Source organism: Petaurus breviceps, unplaced genomic scaffold (genome assembly GCF_028583685.1).
Source record: "Petaurus breviceps papuanus isolate PSGF00001 unplaced genomic scaffold, PetGlider_PUasm1.0 229, whole genome shotgun sequence".
NCBI lineage: Eukaryota > Metazoa > Chordata > Mammalia > Diprotodontia > Petauridae > Petaurus > Petaurus breviceps.
The window spans coordinates 28764527-28785767 of record NW_027185903.1 but is presented as its reverse complement, the minus strand read 5'-3'; the positions used below and the strand labels follow the sequence as shown (position 1 = coordinate 28785767).

The following is a 21241-nucleotide window of genomic DNA, read 5'->3' as shown; positions in this document are numbered from 1 at the left end:
TATTTGAAGGGCTGTCCTGTGCAAGAAGGATTAGATTTGCTTAGTTTTGCCCAGAGGACAGAACGGAGAGCAATGGGTAGAGAGGTTGGAGAGAGATTTAGATTTAGTGTTAAAAAAACTTCCTAACTGTGAGGGTTGTCCAGAAGTGGCATGAGGAGCCTCAGGAGTCTGTGTGTGGAGACTAGAGGACAGTTTGTCTGGGAGATGGTAGAAGGAGTGTCTGCTCTAAGTACAGGTTGGAGGAGCTGACTTCTGAGGGCCTCTCTTGTTCAGAAATGTTGTAATTCTGTTTTAATTAAATTGCAAACTGAAAATTAGTTGGGAATGTGTTGTGCCATGAAAATAGCTAATGAATTCTTAGGCTGAGTTAATCTAGACAGAGGGGTGATGAACTCAGAGTGCAGACTGAGACTTTTTTTTTTGATGTGGCCAATGTGGAAATTTGTTTTACTTGATTATGCATGTTTTTAGCAAGGAGTTTTTTTTCTTTTATTTTTTTTCCTTAATGGGGGTTAGGGTCAGGAAGGATAGAGATTAGGCAGATTATTATTGATTGAAATAAAAAAAAATAAATCAAAAGGAAGTTAAAGCAGTACAGATTAAGGCAGGCATGAGCAACAAAGGAAATAATAATAATAGTAAAAATTTGCATTTATATAGCACTTTAAAATTTGCAAAATGCTTTGCAAACATTATTTCATTTTTTCCTCACAACAGCCTTAAGAAGCAGGTGCCCATTATTCACATTTTACAGATGAGAAAACTGAGATGACTTGTCCAGGGTCACTCAGCTATTAAAAGTCTAATACTGGATTTGAACTCAGGTCTTCCTAATTGGAGCCAGGTCCAGTGTTCTATCCATTGCACCATTTTCCTTCACTCGCATTTCTATGCATGCAGTGAAAATCGTACCTCCCTCAGGAGTATTTGTGACAGTGATGACTGGTTGAAAAAAAAAAGAAAGAAAGAATAGTAGCAGCCACCATTGTTAGAATAGTAGGCCCAAAGAAATATGGTACATAGACACATAGTAGAATGAGGGTTACTACTATAGCAATGTAGTTTGGTTGTGTGCCTTTATCAAATGACAGCCTTTTCCAATGAAGGCAGCTATTCTATAACATTTTCTAATGGTAGGAATGCCTTGACTTTGGTGGTCCGATCTTTTTAAAAAAAATGTTTTATTGGTTTATTAAGGGCTTAAAACTAAACAACAATACAACCAACTTAACTTGCCTCATAATTATTCATATTCTATCTCTTTTCTATATGATTTCACTCAGACCATCTCCCTTGCCTGAAATCTTCCCCCATACTATCTTGCTGCTCAAAACCCCTTAACCTACTTTAAGGCTCAACTCAAGGGATACCTCCTACGAAGGACCTTTCTTTATTCCTCCAATTGTTTGTCTCCTCTAAATTACTTTTTTGGGGGCATATATTTTATTTACTTATCTATGAACAATATTGTATCCCTCTAGTAGAATACAAGCTCCTTGAGGCAGAACCTGGTTCTGTGTTAAAAAATCCTGTGCCTAGCAAACAATAGATACTTAATGAATATGTGTTGAGTAATTCATTTCAAAGCTTAAAGTGTCAATTTTTTTAGTCTTTCCTTTTAAGTCTTTAGCACATTTCTTTGTCCATTCTTTCTCATTTATGTTTCCCCTTATATGGTTATAGTGTTTCCTCCATTCTTTTGCTTCTGCTTTGTTTTGTTTTGAATTATTTTTATAAAATTTTTTTTAGATCTTAACTAATTCCTTATACTCAGTCTTTCATTATGCTATTACATCACTTTAATGAAACACAATTTATTTAACAATTCCCTTATCATTAGAAATTTTGGTTGTTTCTAAATTTTGCATTTACATATATTGCTGCTAGGAAAATATCTGCTCAAATGACAATTTATTTTTTTTATAATGCTTCAAAATATGTTCCTCCCCTTTTTCCCCTTCCCTCCAGCCTATTGGACTAAAGGTATGATTATTTTTGTAACTTTTACTGTGTTTGGCCAGATGCCTCTCCAGGAATATTCTGTTTTTATTTCTACAACATTGAGCTTCATTGCCTTTATTCCTGCTAATTTGTTGAATATCAAGTGGTACCTGAAAGTTGATTTAGTTTGAGTCTTTTTGATTATGAGTAAAGTTGGGGAGTTTTTCAAGTGATTATTAACAGTTTGTGTTTCTTCCTTTGAAAAACATTTACATTGTTTGATTATTCATTGTGGACTGAGGATTATTAATAGTTTCTTATATATTTTAGATTTCAAGTTTTTAATGCTACATTTACTATAAATATTTTCCTATTCTATCATTTTAATCTCAATTATATATTTTTTGTTGTAAGAAATCTTTTCTTTCAGTGGTTAGGCATGTCTTATCCTATAATTCCTTCCATTTAGTGACTTGCAAAAAATGCCAAATGTTCTTTTCCTTTTGTACAGCTTTATTCCATATTATTCCACTTTACCTCAATTTTTTATGGTTAAAAATATATTTATATCTCATATGCAGCTAGAATTCAATGGGTTATTTGCATGTGGGGCTAAATCTCTTTCCTGCGAAACTGACAACCAATTTTCCCAAGTAGATTTGCAGCTATTTTATAACTCTTGTTCTTTTGATAAAATTCAGACCATTCATTCTTGTTGCTATAAGTAATATGCACAATTTATTTTCTATCATTCTCTATTTTTTTTTCTTTTTGGAGGGCATTTGGGGTTAAGTAACTTGCCCAAGGTTACACAACTAGTATTTTTGTGTGGGTGTTAAGTGTCTGAGGCCAGAACCAAACTCAGTCCTCCTGGACGGCGTTTTACTCACTGCACCACCTAGCCACCCTTCTATCATTCTCTTCTTATTGATATTAGTGTTGTCTAAAGCGAATGCAGTCTCTCTTAATCTTCTGTAACCATTTAAACAATTAGTAACATGGGTTATAGTTCTGTTTTGAAACTGTTAATTATATTTCCCTGAGATTTAACCCCCTTCTTAGTCTAGACAGAGGAGTGTTGCCTTTGATATTAATTCTTTCTTTTTTTTAATGTTTCTCACCTATGTTTTAATAGTAGAAATTGACCTTTTGTTAAAAAATGTATCTCTTTTGTATTGATCATTAGATATACATTTTTATCCTGAACTCTGGTTTAGTGTTATATCTAGTACAGTTAGAAAGATTGCATACCATATTCTTAACTCTATATTTGTGTCAAACCTTAAAGGTAATAGCAGGTTTACTGTTTAATCAGTTTGAATTTCTTCTTCTATTAATTATAGGATCTCTTTAGTTGTGGGTTTTTGTTGATGCGTTTTTCCAGGTCTTGTTTTTTTTTTTTTTGAGTGAGTTCTTCTGTTTTACATAATATGATCATGTTTGCAGGCTATGTAATTTTTGGTCTCTGATTTTTTTTAAAGGCTTTAATACATTTTTGTTCATTGTTGATGTTTTTCCTTTGCTTTTGAAAAAGTTGACATTACTCTAAATTGTATTTCTTTAATGTGACTTTTTCTTCTTTGATTCAGAGTTTTCTTTGTTTTTATAATTCTCTAGTTCTATGATTTATGTGTTTTAGTGAATCAATGTTAGGATTTCTTCTTGCTGGTGTCTTTATACTTGAATAGTATTGACTAATCTAAATCATGGTGGAAAATTTTTTCCTAATTAGGTCCCTAAATTAGCATTTATCTTTATTTTTTCTTCAGTATATTTTAGATTCCCATTTAATCTAATTTTTCTACTTCTTACTTTGTCTTCCAAATCTTTAACTTTGTCTTGCGTATTTATTAGCAGCTTGTTAGTTCTGTTGCTTCCTGTATTCTTCAATTTTCATTATTTATTGATCATTGCCAAATTTTCTTGATCCTATTGTTTGCTGGTTTTATCAATATATTTTAGATGTTGGACAATGTTTTGCATTTTCCCTGGTTTTTGCTTCATGTTTTATTTTTTTAAAACTGCTTTTGAGAATTAATTTGCATATTAATTTTTATGTACTTGCTTTCAAATTTAATTTACCAGTCGATATTTTTTTCCAATATGGTCATTGATGCTTTACCTGGGGTTTTGGAAGAAGGTTATTACTTAGGGCATAAAATTATAGATTTATATTTATAGTTAGAAGGGACCTTAAAGAGTATCTAACCCAGTCCCCCAATTTTACAAATGAGGAAATTGAAGGTCAAAGAAGTGATTCACCCAGGGTTTTATGGATAAAGTGACAGAGCCAGGATTTGAATCATGTTCCCCTGCCTCCAAATAGAACATTCCCTCCACTGTTATACTTCTGTCTCAAGATCTTTTACCTTGTACAGGTTCTTTATTGGATAATAGTTTAAAAGCATTTAACACTAATTTTTCTGTTCCAAGAAGGGAAAAATAAAGTACCATAGGCATGGGAAACCAGGGACTGCTTTAAAAAAAGTTTCCATTCTTGCTTCTTTTCTCATTATTCTTAATGGGATGAGGATGCATTTGAATAGTGTTTCATAATTGATTGCAGAAGTTTAGGGAGAAGCTGATTCCCATGGCTTGTTTATTGCATAGCCATCTTTACCCAGGGGATCTGCTCTTGGTCTGGACCTTTGTCCTTACTTATCAGAGCAAGTTATTGCAGGGTGAAAGTTGTGTGAAGTTTTTGACAGATGTCATGCAAGACTTTCAAACCTAAGAAGTACCCTCTCCATAGTGGTCTGAGATCCCCAGTATTTCTTCCCTGGGGTCTATCCCAATGGAAGTGGTTTAGGAAAGTCAGAGGATCATAGATATATTGCTGGAAGGATCATCATAGGTCATTGAGACCTATCCCTTAATTTTACAGATCACTAACTTGCAGCATGGATTAAATGGCATTTAAATGTCATACCCACAGTAAGTAACAAGCTAGGATTTGAACCGAGGTCCTCTGACTCCAAACTTAGTGATATTTCTTTTATACCTTCTGTTGCCTGTCATTGTGTTCCATTGATCTGTGTTTGACTGTTGTCAGAGGGAAGGAATCAGGAGTCTGGCATCATTCAGTTAATTTAAGAATGTAACCAAGGATGAGTAATGGCCCTAAACTAGGCTAATTAAGTTTGTGTTCAAGAATGTGCAGCTGAGGCTCCCATTACCTGCAAGGAAAAAGACAATTTTTCTTTACTGTCAGCATAGAAGACTCTGGAAGGTTGATCCAGAGGGTGAAACTCCTGAGGTAGAGGGACCAGGAGATGCTAACCATAATAGTTGGCAGGAATAGGCTAGTGAAAGACTAGCTAGACATGAATTTAGAAGAGTAGATGCTTGGTGGATTAAGGGGAGGAGGTATATAAGTGGTCATCACTGAACATATGCTAAAATGAATACTCTTTTCTCTTCTGTAAATTAAAGGAGTTGGATGAAATTATTTCCCCAGTTCTTTATCAAATTGTGTGTGTGTGTGTGTGTGTGTGTGTGTGACAGAATCATAAAATATTGACTGGAAGTAGTCTTTCTGTTGTACTCTGCCTTAAATTCTTAAGAGAGCATCATATCTAATTTTGTTAATAGTACTTTAAAACATATTACTTTTTTTACAACTAATTATTTGTTCTCCACAGCCCCAGGGGTGAGTAGCAGAGGGGAGATATAGCAGTAGAGGGAAAATGGAAGGGGGTAGAGACTATAAAGTAGAAAGAGAGGAGAAGCCAAAATGAAACCACAGGTATAAAAATATAGCCATAGGAGAAGAGATGAAAGGATTTGTTGTTGCTTAGTCTAGGGATGGCCAAGAGGTGACTGAGTTACTGTCTGCAGTTACATACAAGGTTTTTACAAGGAATTTGATGGTCATTTTCTATGTTTACCAAAGACTGAGTAAGAAAAAAATGGTATTAAAGTGGAAGAGATTTTGGCTGGACACAAGGAAGTACTTCCAGATTGTCACTGGGGTAAAATAATTTAGGTCTTCCTTAGAGACCTTTAAAAGCATAAAAAGAAAAGAAAACCCTGTGTTCTAGCAGTGAGCCTAAAGTTAGATTGATTACAGGGTTTTCATTGTCCATATATAATGGTCTTAAGTTAATAACATATAATCTTATTAAATTGGGAATGGATGAAGCTAGATATAGAAAAGTGAAGGCTGGGAACCTTTTTCTCTCCTCCCCCCTTTCCCATACCCAGGGAACTGCACATGCATCATGTGTATCAATCTGACTTTTCCTTACAAAATCTCTCAGTATGTGGAGTGTGAGACAGGTTTCCTGGCCCATTCTATAGATACAAAAGTTGAGGCAGGAAGAAGCCCTCTGACCTCCCTTAGTACACACAGAGATGGGTTTTGATGAGCCAAGTGTGTGCAAACAGCATTGTTCTATTTTTCCCTAAAAATGTCCCTTTAGTCTCTAAGGAGCAAATGTTTTTTAAAGCAAAGGTGAAGTTAATTACTCCCACTCATAAGCTTTTACATTATTGACTGAAAATGTGGATAAAAGTGAGTGGGGAACCTGGATCTAGAATCAAGATTCTTTCATTCTCTCACTACTGCTATGTCTCCCCCTCTGCTACTGACCCCTGGGGCTGTGGGGAACAATAATTAGTTGTAAAACTCCCCTTCCCCTCCTCCCCACCATTATATGCACACACTCCATACACTGCAAGACTGGGAAAAACCATTCTCAGACCTGTAGCATTTTCCTAGTTGTAATGTCTAGTGAGCGATAGTATGGCTTTGTCTAATTAAATGGGTTCAAGTGAAGCATTATAATTAGAGTTCACTAGATAGATCTGTGCTGCCATCAGCACCACTGATCATGCTGTGGTTCTTCAGGAGGAGAGTTGTATAATCTGAAAGCTAAATGAACCTTCCTGTTCACATCAAGATAAAGTTTAAGTGGACTCCCTAAACATCTTGTTATAAATGTCTTGTCCCCCCCCCACACACTTCTCCCACCCCAGCTGGGATCTTAAAGTATCTGATATCATTATAAAATATTCACTATCTGGGGGCAGTAAATAGGGAGCAATATCAGAAAATGTCCTTGAATTAGTCATTCTTATCTCTATAAAATTTAGCTTAATGTTTACATTAGCAACAGCACTGAATTTAAAAATTCAAAATATTTTTGTTTGGGAACATAAGCATTTTGAGAAATCCCAATATCATTCAAAAATGCTTTATTTCCATGCTTTTCTCATCTCTCAGCACACTCCCCAAACCCTGAAGAACCTGGATATCTGTAGAAGCTTTGAGGGGAGCATATCAGCAATAAAACAGCTGTATTTTAAAAGGCTTTACTAGTGAACGCATCTGAAGTGGTTAATTATTTTGATTCCTAGAAGACCTCCCAAGAAACAGCAAACCTTGGTGGTTGAATGATACTTCTGATCGTCCAGCTTCCCTCCCAATTAATGACACTTTAAGCAGCCATCTCAGACAGAAGAGATCTGTCAGCACTGAGCGATTTGTGGAGACGTTGGTTGTGGCAGACAAAATGATGGTGGGCTACCATGGGCGCAAAGATATTGAACATTACATTTTGAGTGTAATGAATATTGTAAGTTTTATCCCTCTTTGTTTTCTTATTTCTTTCTTTTGGCTAGACAATTTAAGGTGGAAATTTTAAATTCCAAGTGAAGAAAACACTTCGTTAGACTAATGTGGATTCATTTTATTTCAAAATGCATTTACTTAGTCCCTACTCTGTACTAGGCACAGTAACACAAAGCCAAAAATGAAAGATCTTGTCCTTAAGGAAGTTATATTCCTCTGGTCATGAAAGAACCGATTGGAAAGTGAATGTTTTGTTCTCTGCAAAGATAATGAAAAGTACTCCTGTTGTCATTATTCAGTTGTTGGAAAGTTTTGTGTGGTCTCTGTTCAGTTGTGTTTCAGTGTTTTTAGTTTAAAGAGAACATAAGCCAATGATTCTTTACAATATCTGTGAAGTGTTTTCCAAACCTTAAAGTGCTAGGTAAAGGCCAACTGTTACTATTATGGTCATGTTTAAAATTATACATAGGTAGTTAAATGTTATTGCTTAAGACCACTGCAAAAATTTTACAGTAAAGAATTTCTTTAGGTGGGGTTGTAAAAAACACTTGCATCAAGACATTGTTGGATAGAGTTTAATTAGTGAAGTGAATACTGTTTTTAAAATACCTTTTTAGATATGCTTCATATTACTAGTTAGCTTCCTGAAGAACTGTGATAAATTACAAAATTCTACACATTTCTTTAAAACTTCCAATCAGTGGTCCAGTGATTTTTGTCTGACTTTTTGTCTTTTCTTATTTTCTGGAGGTCAGGTTGCCAAACTTTACCGGGATTCTAGCCTAGGAAACGTTGTGAATATCATAGTGGCTCGTTTAATTGTTCTCACCGAAGACCAGGTAAGACCAAAGCTCTCTTTCAAAGACCTCAAGGCTTAAAACCCAGGCTACAGTACCGTGTATGGCCATAGACTCTCACTTTAGGAGGGTGTATTTGACTAGGGACCTCACCTTTAAGCATTCACTATTTTAAGCAAGATTAAACTACTTAAAAGGAATATTCCTTCTATGTCATGTTGGGGATATATGTTTACATATGTTAGCTGAATGTTATCAGTGCAAGTTTGAGCATTTGAGTGGCAGAGATTTATACTAATGGTTCCGTTTGCTTTGGTACGCAGATAATCTCAGTTTTTGTATTCACCTAATCACTAAAGCTGGAGCTGAGAAGAATGCCTGCTCTGTAATACACTAGATGAACTCTAGGTCAGATTTTACAGAGATAAAAATTGGCAAGAGGAGATTATTCCTAGAAACCACTGCTTCTAATTATAGTCCCATTTTAGTCTTCAAAAGGCTTAACAACTGACCTTAGTAATTTGTTTGGAACATTTCTGGTATGCATGTTGTATTGCAGCCAAACTTGGAGATAAACCACCATGCAGACAAGTCCCTCGATAGCTTCTGTAAATGGCAGAAATCCATTCTCTCCCACCAAAGTGATGGAAACACCATTCCAGAAAATGGGATTGCCCACCACGATAATGCGGTTCTTATTACTAGGTATGGTTTGTTGCAAGTATTTTTCCTTTGATTGTTGTGTGTGTGTGTTCTATAGTGCTATTATATTTGCTTCTACTTAAAGCTTGAATGAGATAATCAAATGGATGTGTCATAATGAGAGCAAAGAGATAATTTATTATTATTTAACCATTGAAAATTAATGGATTAGTCTGTTAAAAATGTTGACCAAATAGGAGAAAAGAAAGCCTTATGATTTGACTTAAATTTGATAAATGTGTACCCTCCTTCTTATGAGGTCAGGATTCACAATTATTTAATGGAGGAAACTATATGATCAATTAAGTTTTTGAATTGATGGTTGAATGAAATGCATTTAAAGGTAAACCTGTGACTTCCTTTCCAGTAGCAAAAGAAAAAATAAATTTTGGTAACAAATGCAATGGTTGTCATTGGTCACAAAACTCATTGACCCCTCAACTCCGAAGGTATTTAAAAAAATGTGATGAGGAAAAAAAATAGTAAATATAGAGGAGTTATATGTTTCCCTTAAGAATGTTCTAACTCACTGAGAATGCAAAGAATCAGGTTTATTGTATTGTATACTAAACAGCTAACCTCTTGGGCAAAATAGAATCACTTTGTATTATTTCCTAATTAAAATAAGATGGAAATAATATATTTACATCATCTTAAGATAATTGCCTCTTCCAACCTCTTATCTGCATACAATGGAAACTGAAAGCAAAAATGTAAGCAATATTGATGTGGCCAGATTCAGTGTCTTTCAAGGATTCCCTTATTCATTTTCATTTGCAAGGACATATTTAACATAGATTCTCCTTGTGGAGTTATCACAGATTACATTGCTCTCCAGAGACAACCAAGGGTAGCCGATAGTTAGCCAGAAGGTGTGCTAAATGTTGAAACCCAGTCAAATGAATTCTCTCAGCATTTGGAAAGTTTGCTCTGCTAATTGTTGGAAAACAGAGATAAAAAAAACCGAGTTTTTGATTCCTATGCTTAATTCTTTTTTACTTCAGTTACTTGATATTATAAATCAGGAAATGTTCTTATGCACCTCAATCACCTCTTTAAATCCAAATGTCATAAACAGCATTACATATGAATCTTTTTGCATTTGTGGCTCAATATATCGACCTAATAAACTTCGGTATCACTGTCACTGTGGTCTCTTTGGTTCTAATTGTCCTTAAAAGAAATTTCAGGCATTGTAATGATATAGCATTCATGGTGTCAGATATCACATATGTACTTATATAATACATATCAGGGAAATCACTAGAGGAAAAGGCCTATTCTATTCCTTCAGCAAATTAATCTTCAGGCATGTTTACACGGTGTGTGTATGTATGTTTATCACACGTACATATACAAACACTTCCCCTGTGTGCCCTTCACATTTCAGCGCTCTTTCAATGAAGTATCAGCATTTTATGATTTAGTCTTTTGCATCAAATAACCAGAAGTTACACTAAGGGTGAATATTTATAAGAATTCAAATAATCAAATACAGCTGTGCTGTTCGCCACCCCTTACACTGGCTGTTACACACAGCTGTCTGAACTTGTTATCCTGAATTGGCTCAGTTCTCTCTCTGATCTCTACAGAGCTTTTCTTTGCCTCTGGGAGCTCCTCCGAGTGGCTCCTTCCCAGCAATAGCCTTTGATGTCTGGTACTTGAACATCAAATTTAATTTTTAAACATTTCTTCTGATGATCCAGACTGGTTTGGAAAATGGTCTCAGGGTTTAATGAGGGCAGGATCCCACAGAGATGAGTGCTTAGACCATTGTGGGTGGGTACTGGAAAATTTCCCATTGGGTGTCACGGGGGAGAGGGTGCCCTTTGAAATTGTTGTTTTTAAAACCTTGAATAGGTTACAGCCTATTTTGGATTCTGGTCTCTTGATTACCAGGGCACAGGGTGGCTTCTCAGTGCTTCCCTCTTGTAGCTATTGCACCAATGGCTCTTGAAACATTCCTTCTTAGGTAGGGCTGTAACTTTCTCAGGAACAGATCTGACTCTTTCATTTCTTTATTTCTGGTATGTGAAACTGAACGTGTTTTATCAGTAATTCTACTTTTAGTGAAGATAATGGTGTGAACCCCACAGCTGAGAATGCATTGATGCTGAAAATTCATTCTTATGACTTACTAGAATATCCAGGGTTGTAAGCCCCTCCTCATAGAGGTAAGATCATGAGTTATATTCCCTTGGAATGTCAACTCACTAGGGAGAAGGCACTCTCTGTATTTGTCAAGAGTTCTGGCAGAACACATTAATATATGAGTCAAATTTGGTACCAGGGATTTAAATGCTTTATGCAGAGAATCATTTGGAATTTTGACTACTTAAAAAGATAGTATTTCTTTCTAGTATTTTTTAAAGTTTAAAAGTACGAAATGTTTCATACCTCATTGTTTTTGTTTGTTTTAACTTGAATACCATTTTTGTGTGTTCGTAAAGCCTTCAAATTGCACACTGACTAGTTGTAGAATCATACAAGAGAACAATTTTACTGCAGCAATGAAGAATTTTGAAGTATTTTTCTCTCAAAATTAAGATCATGGAAATCTAAAGAGTTTCTCCATTAGTATTTTCAAGTGGATACACTATTTCTTCTATAGAAGTCTCTTATCTGACAACTGTGTAGCTTGGAATTTTAAAGAGTGCATAGAATTTGCAAAATTTTAATGGGAAAATAAATATAAATAATGATTTTTATATAATTTATAAGGATTTTACAGACTATGTTTAGAGGACCTTCTTGTGCCATTGTTAATATTCCTATTTCACAGGGCAAAGTATAATGTCTTTTGATGTAAACTACGATACCATTCCATCGTTTAAGTTAGAAAATGATTAGTAATATGCTCTGTCCTTGAAATTCTAGAAGGGGAATTTAAGGAGTTAGAAGAGTATAGCTATTTTTTAAAGTACGTGCACTCTTGAGAAATGCCATTTAGTTAAAATGACCACATTAGCTATTTATATCTCTGTAATGAACAAATGTAAATTGTCAGGTAGTGTTGTCTTGAGTGAGTGAGCTTTCAGGGATAGGGCCTGAAATTGACATATAGTTGTTGACTTTTAAAATTTCCACATGAGCTGAAGTCAGGAAATATCCACCACAAGTTTAAAGTCAAAACCAATTTTCAAATTTGTTCATGGCAGAAATCTTCAAGCAATCCATTTATAACATCAAATTCAGAAAGGATTTAGGGAGCTTAAAGTGTGTTTGCTTCAGCATTTAGTAGTTAGAATGAACAGACTAATACACACATTTTCTTGGCTCACCCACGGGATAAACTTTAGAATCATTATTTTTTCCTATGGTCAGGAAATTAAGAAATACACATAATTTATATATTTAAGGTATTAGCAATAACATGTTTATAAAAATTGAAGTTTTGGAACCCTTAACTCATTCAGTTGCAATAATGTATTTCCTTTTAAAAATGATTTGTTAATGAAAAGGAAAGCAAATGCAAATATATCTCTAAAATAAAGATGCTAAAAATAAATCTTTAATTAAAATGGAGGGTACTTATCCTCTTTCTAAGGTCATAGCCTGTTTACTTTTATGATGCTGTATTTTGAGTTGGCCAGCATGTCCAAAGTCAACTTGTGTTTTTTAGGTGGGGAGGCTAAACAGCTATATAATTTAGCTATGTGTTAAAGCTTGGCTTGGCTTAATAAGACTTATTTTTGTTAAAAATGTATTTAAAATGACTAGTTGGTGATTTCCTGACTATGTATAATAGGGTAGATTGGAGATGGGGAATGAATTGGAATAGCACAGACTCTTAGAATTTGAAAGTTGGAAGGACCTCAGTGGCCATTTAGTCTGTCTCCTACACCAAAGGGATCCCTTACTGTAATTTACCCTGATCACTTGAGATCATTCAGCCTCTGCCTAAAGACCTCCAAGGAGGGGCAAACCACTACCTCTTGAGGCATTTTCATACAGTTCTAATTGTTAGAATTTTTTTTTCTGATTACCAGTCCCTAATTTATCTTTTTGTGATTTCCACCTATAGCTCCTGGTTCTGCCCTCTCCAGCCAAACATTACAAATCTAATCCTTCTACACATGACAGACCTTCAAAAAGTTGAAGACAACTGTTAAGTCCTATTAGTCTTCTTTTCTCTGGGCTATGCATTCCCAGTTCCTCAACTGAACCTCCTACGTTATGGTCTCAAGGTCCTTCACCATCATGGTTGTTTTCTTCCTGACAATCTCCATTTTATCAATGTCATTCTTGATCCGATGCCCAGAATTGAATATTACAGTCCAGATGAGATATGATAAGGGCAGGGGACAGGGGAACTATCCCTATTCTTGGAAGCTGTGCTCCTTTTAATGCAGCCCAAGATTACATTAATTGTTTTGACTGTTACATCATACTACTGTACCATATTGAGCTTGTAGTCCCTTAAACCTGCCCTCTTCCTTTCCTGAACAATTGCTATCTCTCCATGTCTGTGATGCTATTGTGAAGTTGATTTTTGTACCACAACTAATGTGAAATTGATTTTTTTTGGTACCATAGTGCATGACTTTATATTTATCCCTAATGAGTTTCACAGTATGGAAATGTGGATGCTGTAGGTTGGAGAATCCTTTTGGTCTCTAACTCTGTCATCCAGTGTGTTAGCTCTCCCTCCCAGCTTTGTGTCTTCTGCAGATTTGATGAGCATGTCACCCATGTCTTTATTCAATCATTGATAAAAATGTGAGATGGCATAGGGCCAAGCAGAGATCCCTGGGGTACTCCATTGAAGACTTCCTGCCCCATTGATATTGAACCGTGAACAACTACTCTTTAATTCCAGTCATCCAATTACTTCTGAATCTATCTGGATCTATTATATCTCTCCATCTTCTCCACAAGAATAGTATAAGATAGTTTATTATAAGCTATGCTAAGATCTAGGTAAATGCATTCCACAGCATTGCTGTCATCTAATGATTTAGTGCTCCTGCCTTCCTTCTCATCTCTATCTCCTGGCTTCCTTGACTTTTTTCAAATCCCAGCTAAATCCTGTCTTCTGTTGCAAGCGTTTCCCAACTACTCTTCATGTGCCTTTTCTCTGTTAATTGTTTCCTATTTATCCTAGTACATAGCTTGTTTATATATGTATTTATCTTCTTGTTGCCTCCCCCATTTAGATTGTGAGTTCCTTGAGGGATGGGGACTGTCTTGCCTCCTGTTGTATCTTGGGCACTTAGTACCAAACCTGGCAGGTAGTAGAGACTTAGTAGATGTTTATTGATTGGTTGACTGGAAAAAAGAAATGAGGCTAGTCTGACATGACTTGGTTTTGATGAAACCATGCTGGCTTTATGTAATTATTGATTCCTTTTCTAAATATTTATTTAATCTTTATTTTTCTGAATGTTTATTATCTGTTAGAGAATGTTCCTAAGAATCAAAGTCAAGCTAACTGGCTTGTAGTTTGCAGACTTTATTCTTTTCCCTTTTTTGAAAATGTGGGTGTTTGCCTTTCTCTAATCTAATGGTACTTCTCTGTTTTCCATTATCTTTAAAATATCACTGATGGTGGTTCAGCAATCACATTTGCTGGTTCTTTTGGAACCCAAAGCTATATTTCACCTGAACAAGGTGACTACTCTTACCACAAGCAGCTAGGTATTACAGTGGTTAGACCTCTGCATCTGAGGTCAGGAAGACCTGTCTTCAAATTTGCCCTCAGGTACTTTCTTGATATGATTAGTCAGTTAACCAGCTGCCTGTTTCCTCAAGTGTAAAATGGGGAACATAATAACACCTACTTTCAAGGGTTGTTGTGAGGATAAAATGAAACAATACTTGTAAAGCACTTAGCACATAGTAGGTACTTAATAAATTATTGTTCCCTTCACTTTGTTCCCTTACCATCTTCTTCTTTATCTTGAGTACCAACCCTCTATTAGTCATTTTTTTTCAGTGTAAAGATCATGCATCTTTGGAACTCTTGACTTTTCATGGTATGTCTGACCTTTTAAAATTACTTAAACAGATGGATTATTTTTTATAATGGATAAATGGACTCTGTGGAAATTAAAAGGGCTCCCATAGACCAATCAAGAAGTTGGAAATTCTGAAAGTCTTCTAACTACTTAGCAAATGTCAAATTGTAGGTGATTGCAGCTAATTAGCAATATTTATGTAAGTGAAAAGCCCATTGCTCATCATTTGTAGTTGAACTAAGTTTTCCCTTTCAGATGAGTTGTTTAGCGGTATCTTCATATTTGGTATTGAGATGTATCTGAGCAGTAAAGAAAATTACCTCAGCTTTTCTAGAGGGCAAAAACATGGATGCTTGAAAACAAGCAAATCCATAAAGGTGTATCAGAGAAAAGACTTGGTTTTTATTTGCTATGGTGGAAAACCTACAAACTTTCATTAACAGTTAGTTACATTGAAGAGCTGAAGTGCCAGTAGGGAAAAAAAAAGTTTCATGAGAGGATTTCTACTTAAAGTCAGAGTTAGTGATATAAATGAGAAAGAAAGAATATTTGTAAGCAGTAAGAAAAAATGCTTCTTCAGTGAGTAGTAATGATATAATGAGTCTTGATTGAAGTTAGAAATAAAACCTGGCCCCATTACACATTCTACTCATCATGGAGGAAAAATGAATGAAAAATAATTCTGTTCTAGCATTAATTAACTTCCTTTCTCCCTATCCTTTTAAATCAATCATTTACCTTTCAACTGTAGGTCTCAGAAAGGGTCATACAACCTATTCAAATGATAGTTTTTCCAGGAAATGTGTTTTATAGTAATAGTTTGGGATTTGGTCTGTTAAAATATTCAATTGCTATTTTGCTATAGAACCATAGATGCCTCTTTTAGTAGAGAAGGTTTACTTTTGTCACTTGTGGTTTATAAGAAATGACCTTTGCAGACCTAAATTATTCATAAGAAATTATTTACAGCTTATCTGATTGTTGTATACATTAAAATTATAAAGAGAATTTTAACACATTGCAAAAATTAGATATAGTTATCTTAAGTTAGTACTAATGGTATGGGTTATAATGACTTCTGAAAAGCATAGCTTTAGACACGACTTTTTGAACTGAAATACTTGATACAGTTATACATAATTAGTACATCTGAGCAGCATTAAGAAAACATTAATTGTCTAACCCACAAGTAGTTTTTTTTCCCTTGGGGTACCATAGAGTAGAGACTGGCTTTGCATGAAGAATGCACATTTTTGGTACTTCTGATCTTTTAATTTAATGTCTGGCCTTAACTAAGGCTAGATCATCATTGGCACCAATTTAAAAAATTCATTCTGTTTATTAATTTGTTGGAAGTAGTTTTCAAAGTAATTAGTACTGTCTGCAGATGAGCTAGCTGGCTGGCATTCTGAGTTGTGTGGCTAGCAAGGTCAAAGTTGAGAAATGACCCTTAACAGGAATTGTCTGGACATTTTCTAATCAATGACAGGTGTGAATATGGCTGAAGGAGTATAATAGAAAGTCTTGTTAGAAATGAGTGTATCACTGCCATAGCTCCCATGTGTAATATGAGTCTAAAGGTAGCTTAAAAATGTGTTTGGTCTCCAATCAAATGCTAGATAAAATGTTATTTTTAATCAGAATGTAAAAATAGTATATATCTCATTATTTCAAGATTTTGGACACTGGGAGGCAATTGTCCTTAATCATATAAATATGATGAGTTCAGGATAAGTATAACAAAGATGTAAAGTGGGAGTAATAACAATATCATACATTTACATAATGATTTGGGGGGGGGCAGCTACAAGGCACAGTGGATAGAGCACTGGGCTTGTTATCAGAGACTTATCCTCATCAGTTCAAATTGTGTCTCAGACACTTACTAGCTGTGTGACCCTGGGCAAGTCACTTCACCTTGTTTGCCTCAGTTTCCTCATCTATAAAATGAGCTGGAGAAGTAATGGCAAACCACTCCAGTATCTTTGCCAAGAAGACCCCAGATGGGGTCATGAAGAGTCAGACACAGCTGCAGTGACTCAACAACAACATATAATGATTTATAAGGCGCTTTCACTTTAATAAGCATTTGTTACACCCCCAGATGTGTTAGTAATTATTCTAGGCACTGGGGATAGAAAGAAAAAATTAAAAGTCCATGCCCTTATGGAGCTTGCATTCATTATTTGGAAACAATAATATCATACATTTCTGTTGTTAAGTTGTTTTTAGTCACATCTAACTCTTTATTACTGCATTTGGGGTTTTCTTGGCAGAGATCCTGGAGTGGTTTGCCATTTCCTTCTCCAGCTCATTTTACAGAAGAAGAAACTGAGGCAAATGGTGTTAAGTGACTTGCCCAGAGACACACAGCTAGTAAGTGTCTGAGGCTAGATTTAATCTTAGGTCTTTCTAACTCCAGGCCTGGTGCTCTATTCACTGTGCCACCTAGTTACCCCAAGCATTGATCACTTTGGAGAGAGCAGTTTCAGTTGAGTGATGAAAATGGAAGCCAGCTTATGAACTGTTTGGAAGAGAGTGAGAGGAGAGAAAGTGGAGGCAATGAATGTAGATGACTTTTTTGAAGAGTTGAGTTCAGAAGAGAGGAAAGAAAAAGGCTGATAGGGAGAGATGGTATAGTGAGTGGTTTTTATTTTTTAAGGATGGGGAAGATTGTAGACAATAGAGAAAGAACTAGTAGATAGGGGGAGATTGAAGATTAGAAAGAGAGAATATATGATTTAAGGGGGCATCCTGCTGGAGAATATGGGAAAGGATATGATCAGGGGTACATGTAGAAGGGCCATCTCTTCTCTATAAATTAGAGTTAAAGGAGGGTATGGTGGGGGATTATATCAGGAGGATATAATCATCCTCAGCTAGCATTTATTAAATGTTTAATATATGCCAGTCTAAGTGTTGGAAATACAAATACAAGCAGAAAGAAAGACTACCCCTGCCCTCAAAAAGCTTATATTTTAACAGGGAAAGATAATAAATAGAAGGAAGCTGAAAGGGGGAGATGGAGCCACTTAGTGATACAGCAGAGTGTAGCTTATAGAGGAATGAGACATGGCTGGCTGAGGTACCTTTTGAAATAGAGGTTATGGGAGGAGTCAATCCAATCAGCAGGAGAGGCTGAAGTGATGCAGGGTACTTCCAGTGTGTGAATTCCAGGACTGGAGTGAACTTTCAGGAGGAAGATATTTCTGGGACATGGTAGAGGAGGTCTAGAGTGTAAGCCTGAAAGAAGAATGAGGATGTGTGAGGAGGAAAATGGGGGAAGAAGTTTGTGTTGAATGGCCTGGATTTTTTGGTTAAGTATGAGTGGAGGTTTTCAGCTGGGGGCTGAGGGAGGAGGAGAGGATGTTATGATGGTGTGGGGAGAGAAGAGATTTGGAACAACCTCTGTGGTGAGAGGTGCAGAGAAGTAGGCAGGGAGAGTAAATGTCAACCCTCCCTCTACCCCCATTCCCATTTTGCAAATGAAGAAACTTAGTTTTGGAGGGAGTATATGATTTGTCCAAGGTCACACAGCAAGTAAGTGGCAGAACTCTGACTAAACTAAGGTTCTGCTATCTATGATTCTTCCCTTTGTACTCAACATTGGTTAGGCCTTTATTCGGTTTTGGAACCCACAGTTTGAGGTGGACAAATATTCAGCTATGCAAGGCACTTTATTCAGTGCTGGGGGAAAAAGTAAAAAAAAATGCCCTTTAACCTCAGAATGCTTTCATACTACTCTTTTGTTTTATGATCCCTTCAAAGACTCACCCTTGGAAACAAGCTGTAGGAGAGAAAGGTTGACCAACTGGATTTATTTAGCAAGGGGGTGGTAAAGCTGATTGGAGAACTGGAAATATTTCATGTATATGAATGGATATTTTTATAAGTGAGGATTAAGTGATCTCTCCTTAAATTCTACCAGTAGAATGTATGCTTCTTGAAGGAGGGAATTGTTCTGTTTTTTTCTTTGTATTTCCTTTTTAGGCAATCAAGTCTTATTGAATTAAATTGAGTTCACTGAAGATAGGCCCAGAGAAGGTTTTACATGGTAGCCAAGAGGACTTTTCTTAGATGAGAGAGGGAAGGAATAAGCATTTACATAGCACATACTGTGATAATCATTTTTGCAAATATTTCATTTGATCCTCTCAACAACTGGGTTAAGTGACTTGCTCAGGGTCACATGGCTAGTGTCTGAGTCAGGATTTTAACTCAGGTCTTCCTGACTCCAGCTCCCACTCTGTATCTGTTCTCTACTGTAGCATTTGTAAGACACTTAAATGTCTTGCCAAAGGAGGTAGTGTAGTTTCCCTTTCTGTAGTTTTAAAAGAAAGGGTAGACAGATTACTTTCTTGGATTTTGGGAACACAACTTTACTCAGAGGTAAGGGAATGAACTGATCTCTTTTTACAATAGATTAGTGTTTCTTCTTGAAATCACTTCCAAACCTGTTGGAGAGGAAGGAAATTTGATAAGAAACTATTGGCTTTTGATCCCTCAATGTGACATTCTTTTCTTCCTTAACTTCAAAGGATTTTTAATGTTACTTGTTCATAGTGGCCATAGATGTTGGTATCAGAGAGATTTAAGTGAATGGCATTCTACTTACTGGTGTTTATAATATGTACGTGAACAAATCCATTTTTTTCCTTAGGAAAATCTTTTGACTTTAGAAAACATAAGTCAATCTTCTTTATATGATGCAAAAATATCAGAAAAGCATTTTAAGCTGAATCAAGACCTATAGGAAAGCCATGTTAAAAACAAAATGCAAGCTGGGTCAGCTAGGTGGTAAAGTAGATAGAACACCTGCTCTGGAGTCAGGAGAACCTGAGTTCAAATCTGGCTGTAGGCACTTACTAGTATGAACCCTGGCCTAGTCACTGAACCCCGATAGCTTCCTAAGAATAAAAAAATATAAGCTACTAGCTTATACCTAGTGTACAAACATTTTAAAAAATCACTTAGAACTTAATAACTAAGTTCTTTTTAAAAAAATTTTTTTTTGCTTTTTGGAGGGCAATTGGGGTTAAGTGACTTGCCCAAGGTCACAGGCTAGTTTTTTTTTTTTTTTGTTAAGTGTCTGAGGCTGGCTTTGAACTCAGGTCCTCCTGACTCCAGGGCTGGTGCTCTATTCACTGTGCTACCTAGCCACCCCAATAACTAAGTTCTTAGAACTTAGAAATCATCTAGTCCAACCATTTCTTTTATAAATGATGCACTGAAACCTCAAAGGAGGCTTGGAAAGAGGTAATCTAAGGATTAAGTGCTGCACCCAGGGCTTGGATGTCGTTCTTCTGTCTTTAAGCCTTCTTCTACCACACCATTCTGAAGTTATCTTTAGAAATTTCTTCTCTCCTCATTCCATTGATTTATCCAGATTTGCCCACTTGCCTTTGACTGTAGACTTAGACATGCACACTATCTGAGGTTGCTCTGGCCTTGATGGATATAGGAAGAATATAGAGACTACCTTTGAAGTGCCTTGGGGTAAGCATTACACATTACACTCACCTCTTATTCAGTCCCTTTGTTTAGATCTGATCTCTTCTAAACAAGGTGTTTTGGTTCAAGTTCCAGACCCTTTGTTTCTTAGTCTCTCTTTTTTTTTTTTTTTTTGCTTTTTTGGGGAGGGCAATTGGGGTTAAGTGACTTGCCCAAGGTCACATGGCTAGTTTTTGTGTTAAGTATCTGAGGCCGAATTTGAGCTCAGGACCTCCTGACTCCAGGGCTGGTGCTCTACTCACTGTGCCACCTAGCTACCCCATGGTTCCTAGTCTCTTAACCTGAGGAGACAGCTGTCAGAGCAATGGGTAGATAAGAGTTAAGAGACTTGAGTTTTAATTCCATTTCTGCCCCAACTAAAGATGTCACTCTTAGACAGTGGCTCACCCTTTTTGTCCTCTACTTTCCTCATTTTTTTAAGGTATGGGGTCTTGACTAGAAAAATACCCTTGACTGGAAAAATATCCTTTTGTAAATATGCCATGATAAAACTCTGGAGTCTTACCATCCTTTGCCAGTAATTTGTATGTTATCATCAATGTTCATGGTTACTTTTAATAACTTGAAATTTAAAGGATCTGTGTAAGAAACTGAGAGTCACAATTATAAGAGACCTAACAGACAGTTCAAAACTTAAAATGTAAGAAAAAATAAATTAAATTAAATTTTTAAAAAGCAAGTGACACAAAAGGTAATGGGAAAAAATATATGACAGGCATAAGGCTGCAGCATAATACCAAAGATGACATGTGGGTAAGAAA

General features: G+C 35.9%; 1 protein-coding gene across 1 annotated transcript in view; it reads left to right on the top strand.

The window, feature by feature from the left end:
* ADAMTS6 (ADAM metallopeptidase with thrombospondin type 1 motif 6) overlaps nucleotides 1-21241 on the top strand; it is a 331893-nt gene that overhangs the window by 25904 nt on the left and 284748 nt on the right. Inside the window, exons 4-6 of the mRNA XM_069096412.1 lie at nucleotides 7300-7517; nucleotides 8269-8352; nucleotides 8870-9015. Of these exons, the coding sequence (XP_068952513.1) occupies nucleotides 7300-7517; nucleotides 8269-8352; nucleotides 8870-9015 (448 nt within the window). The remainder of the gene's footprint in view (nucleotides 1-7299; nucleotides 7518-8268; nucleotides 8353-8869; nucleotides 9016-21241) is intronic.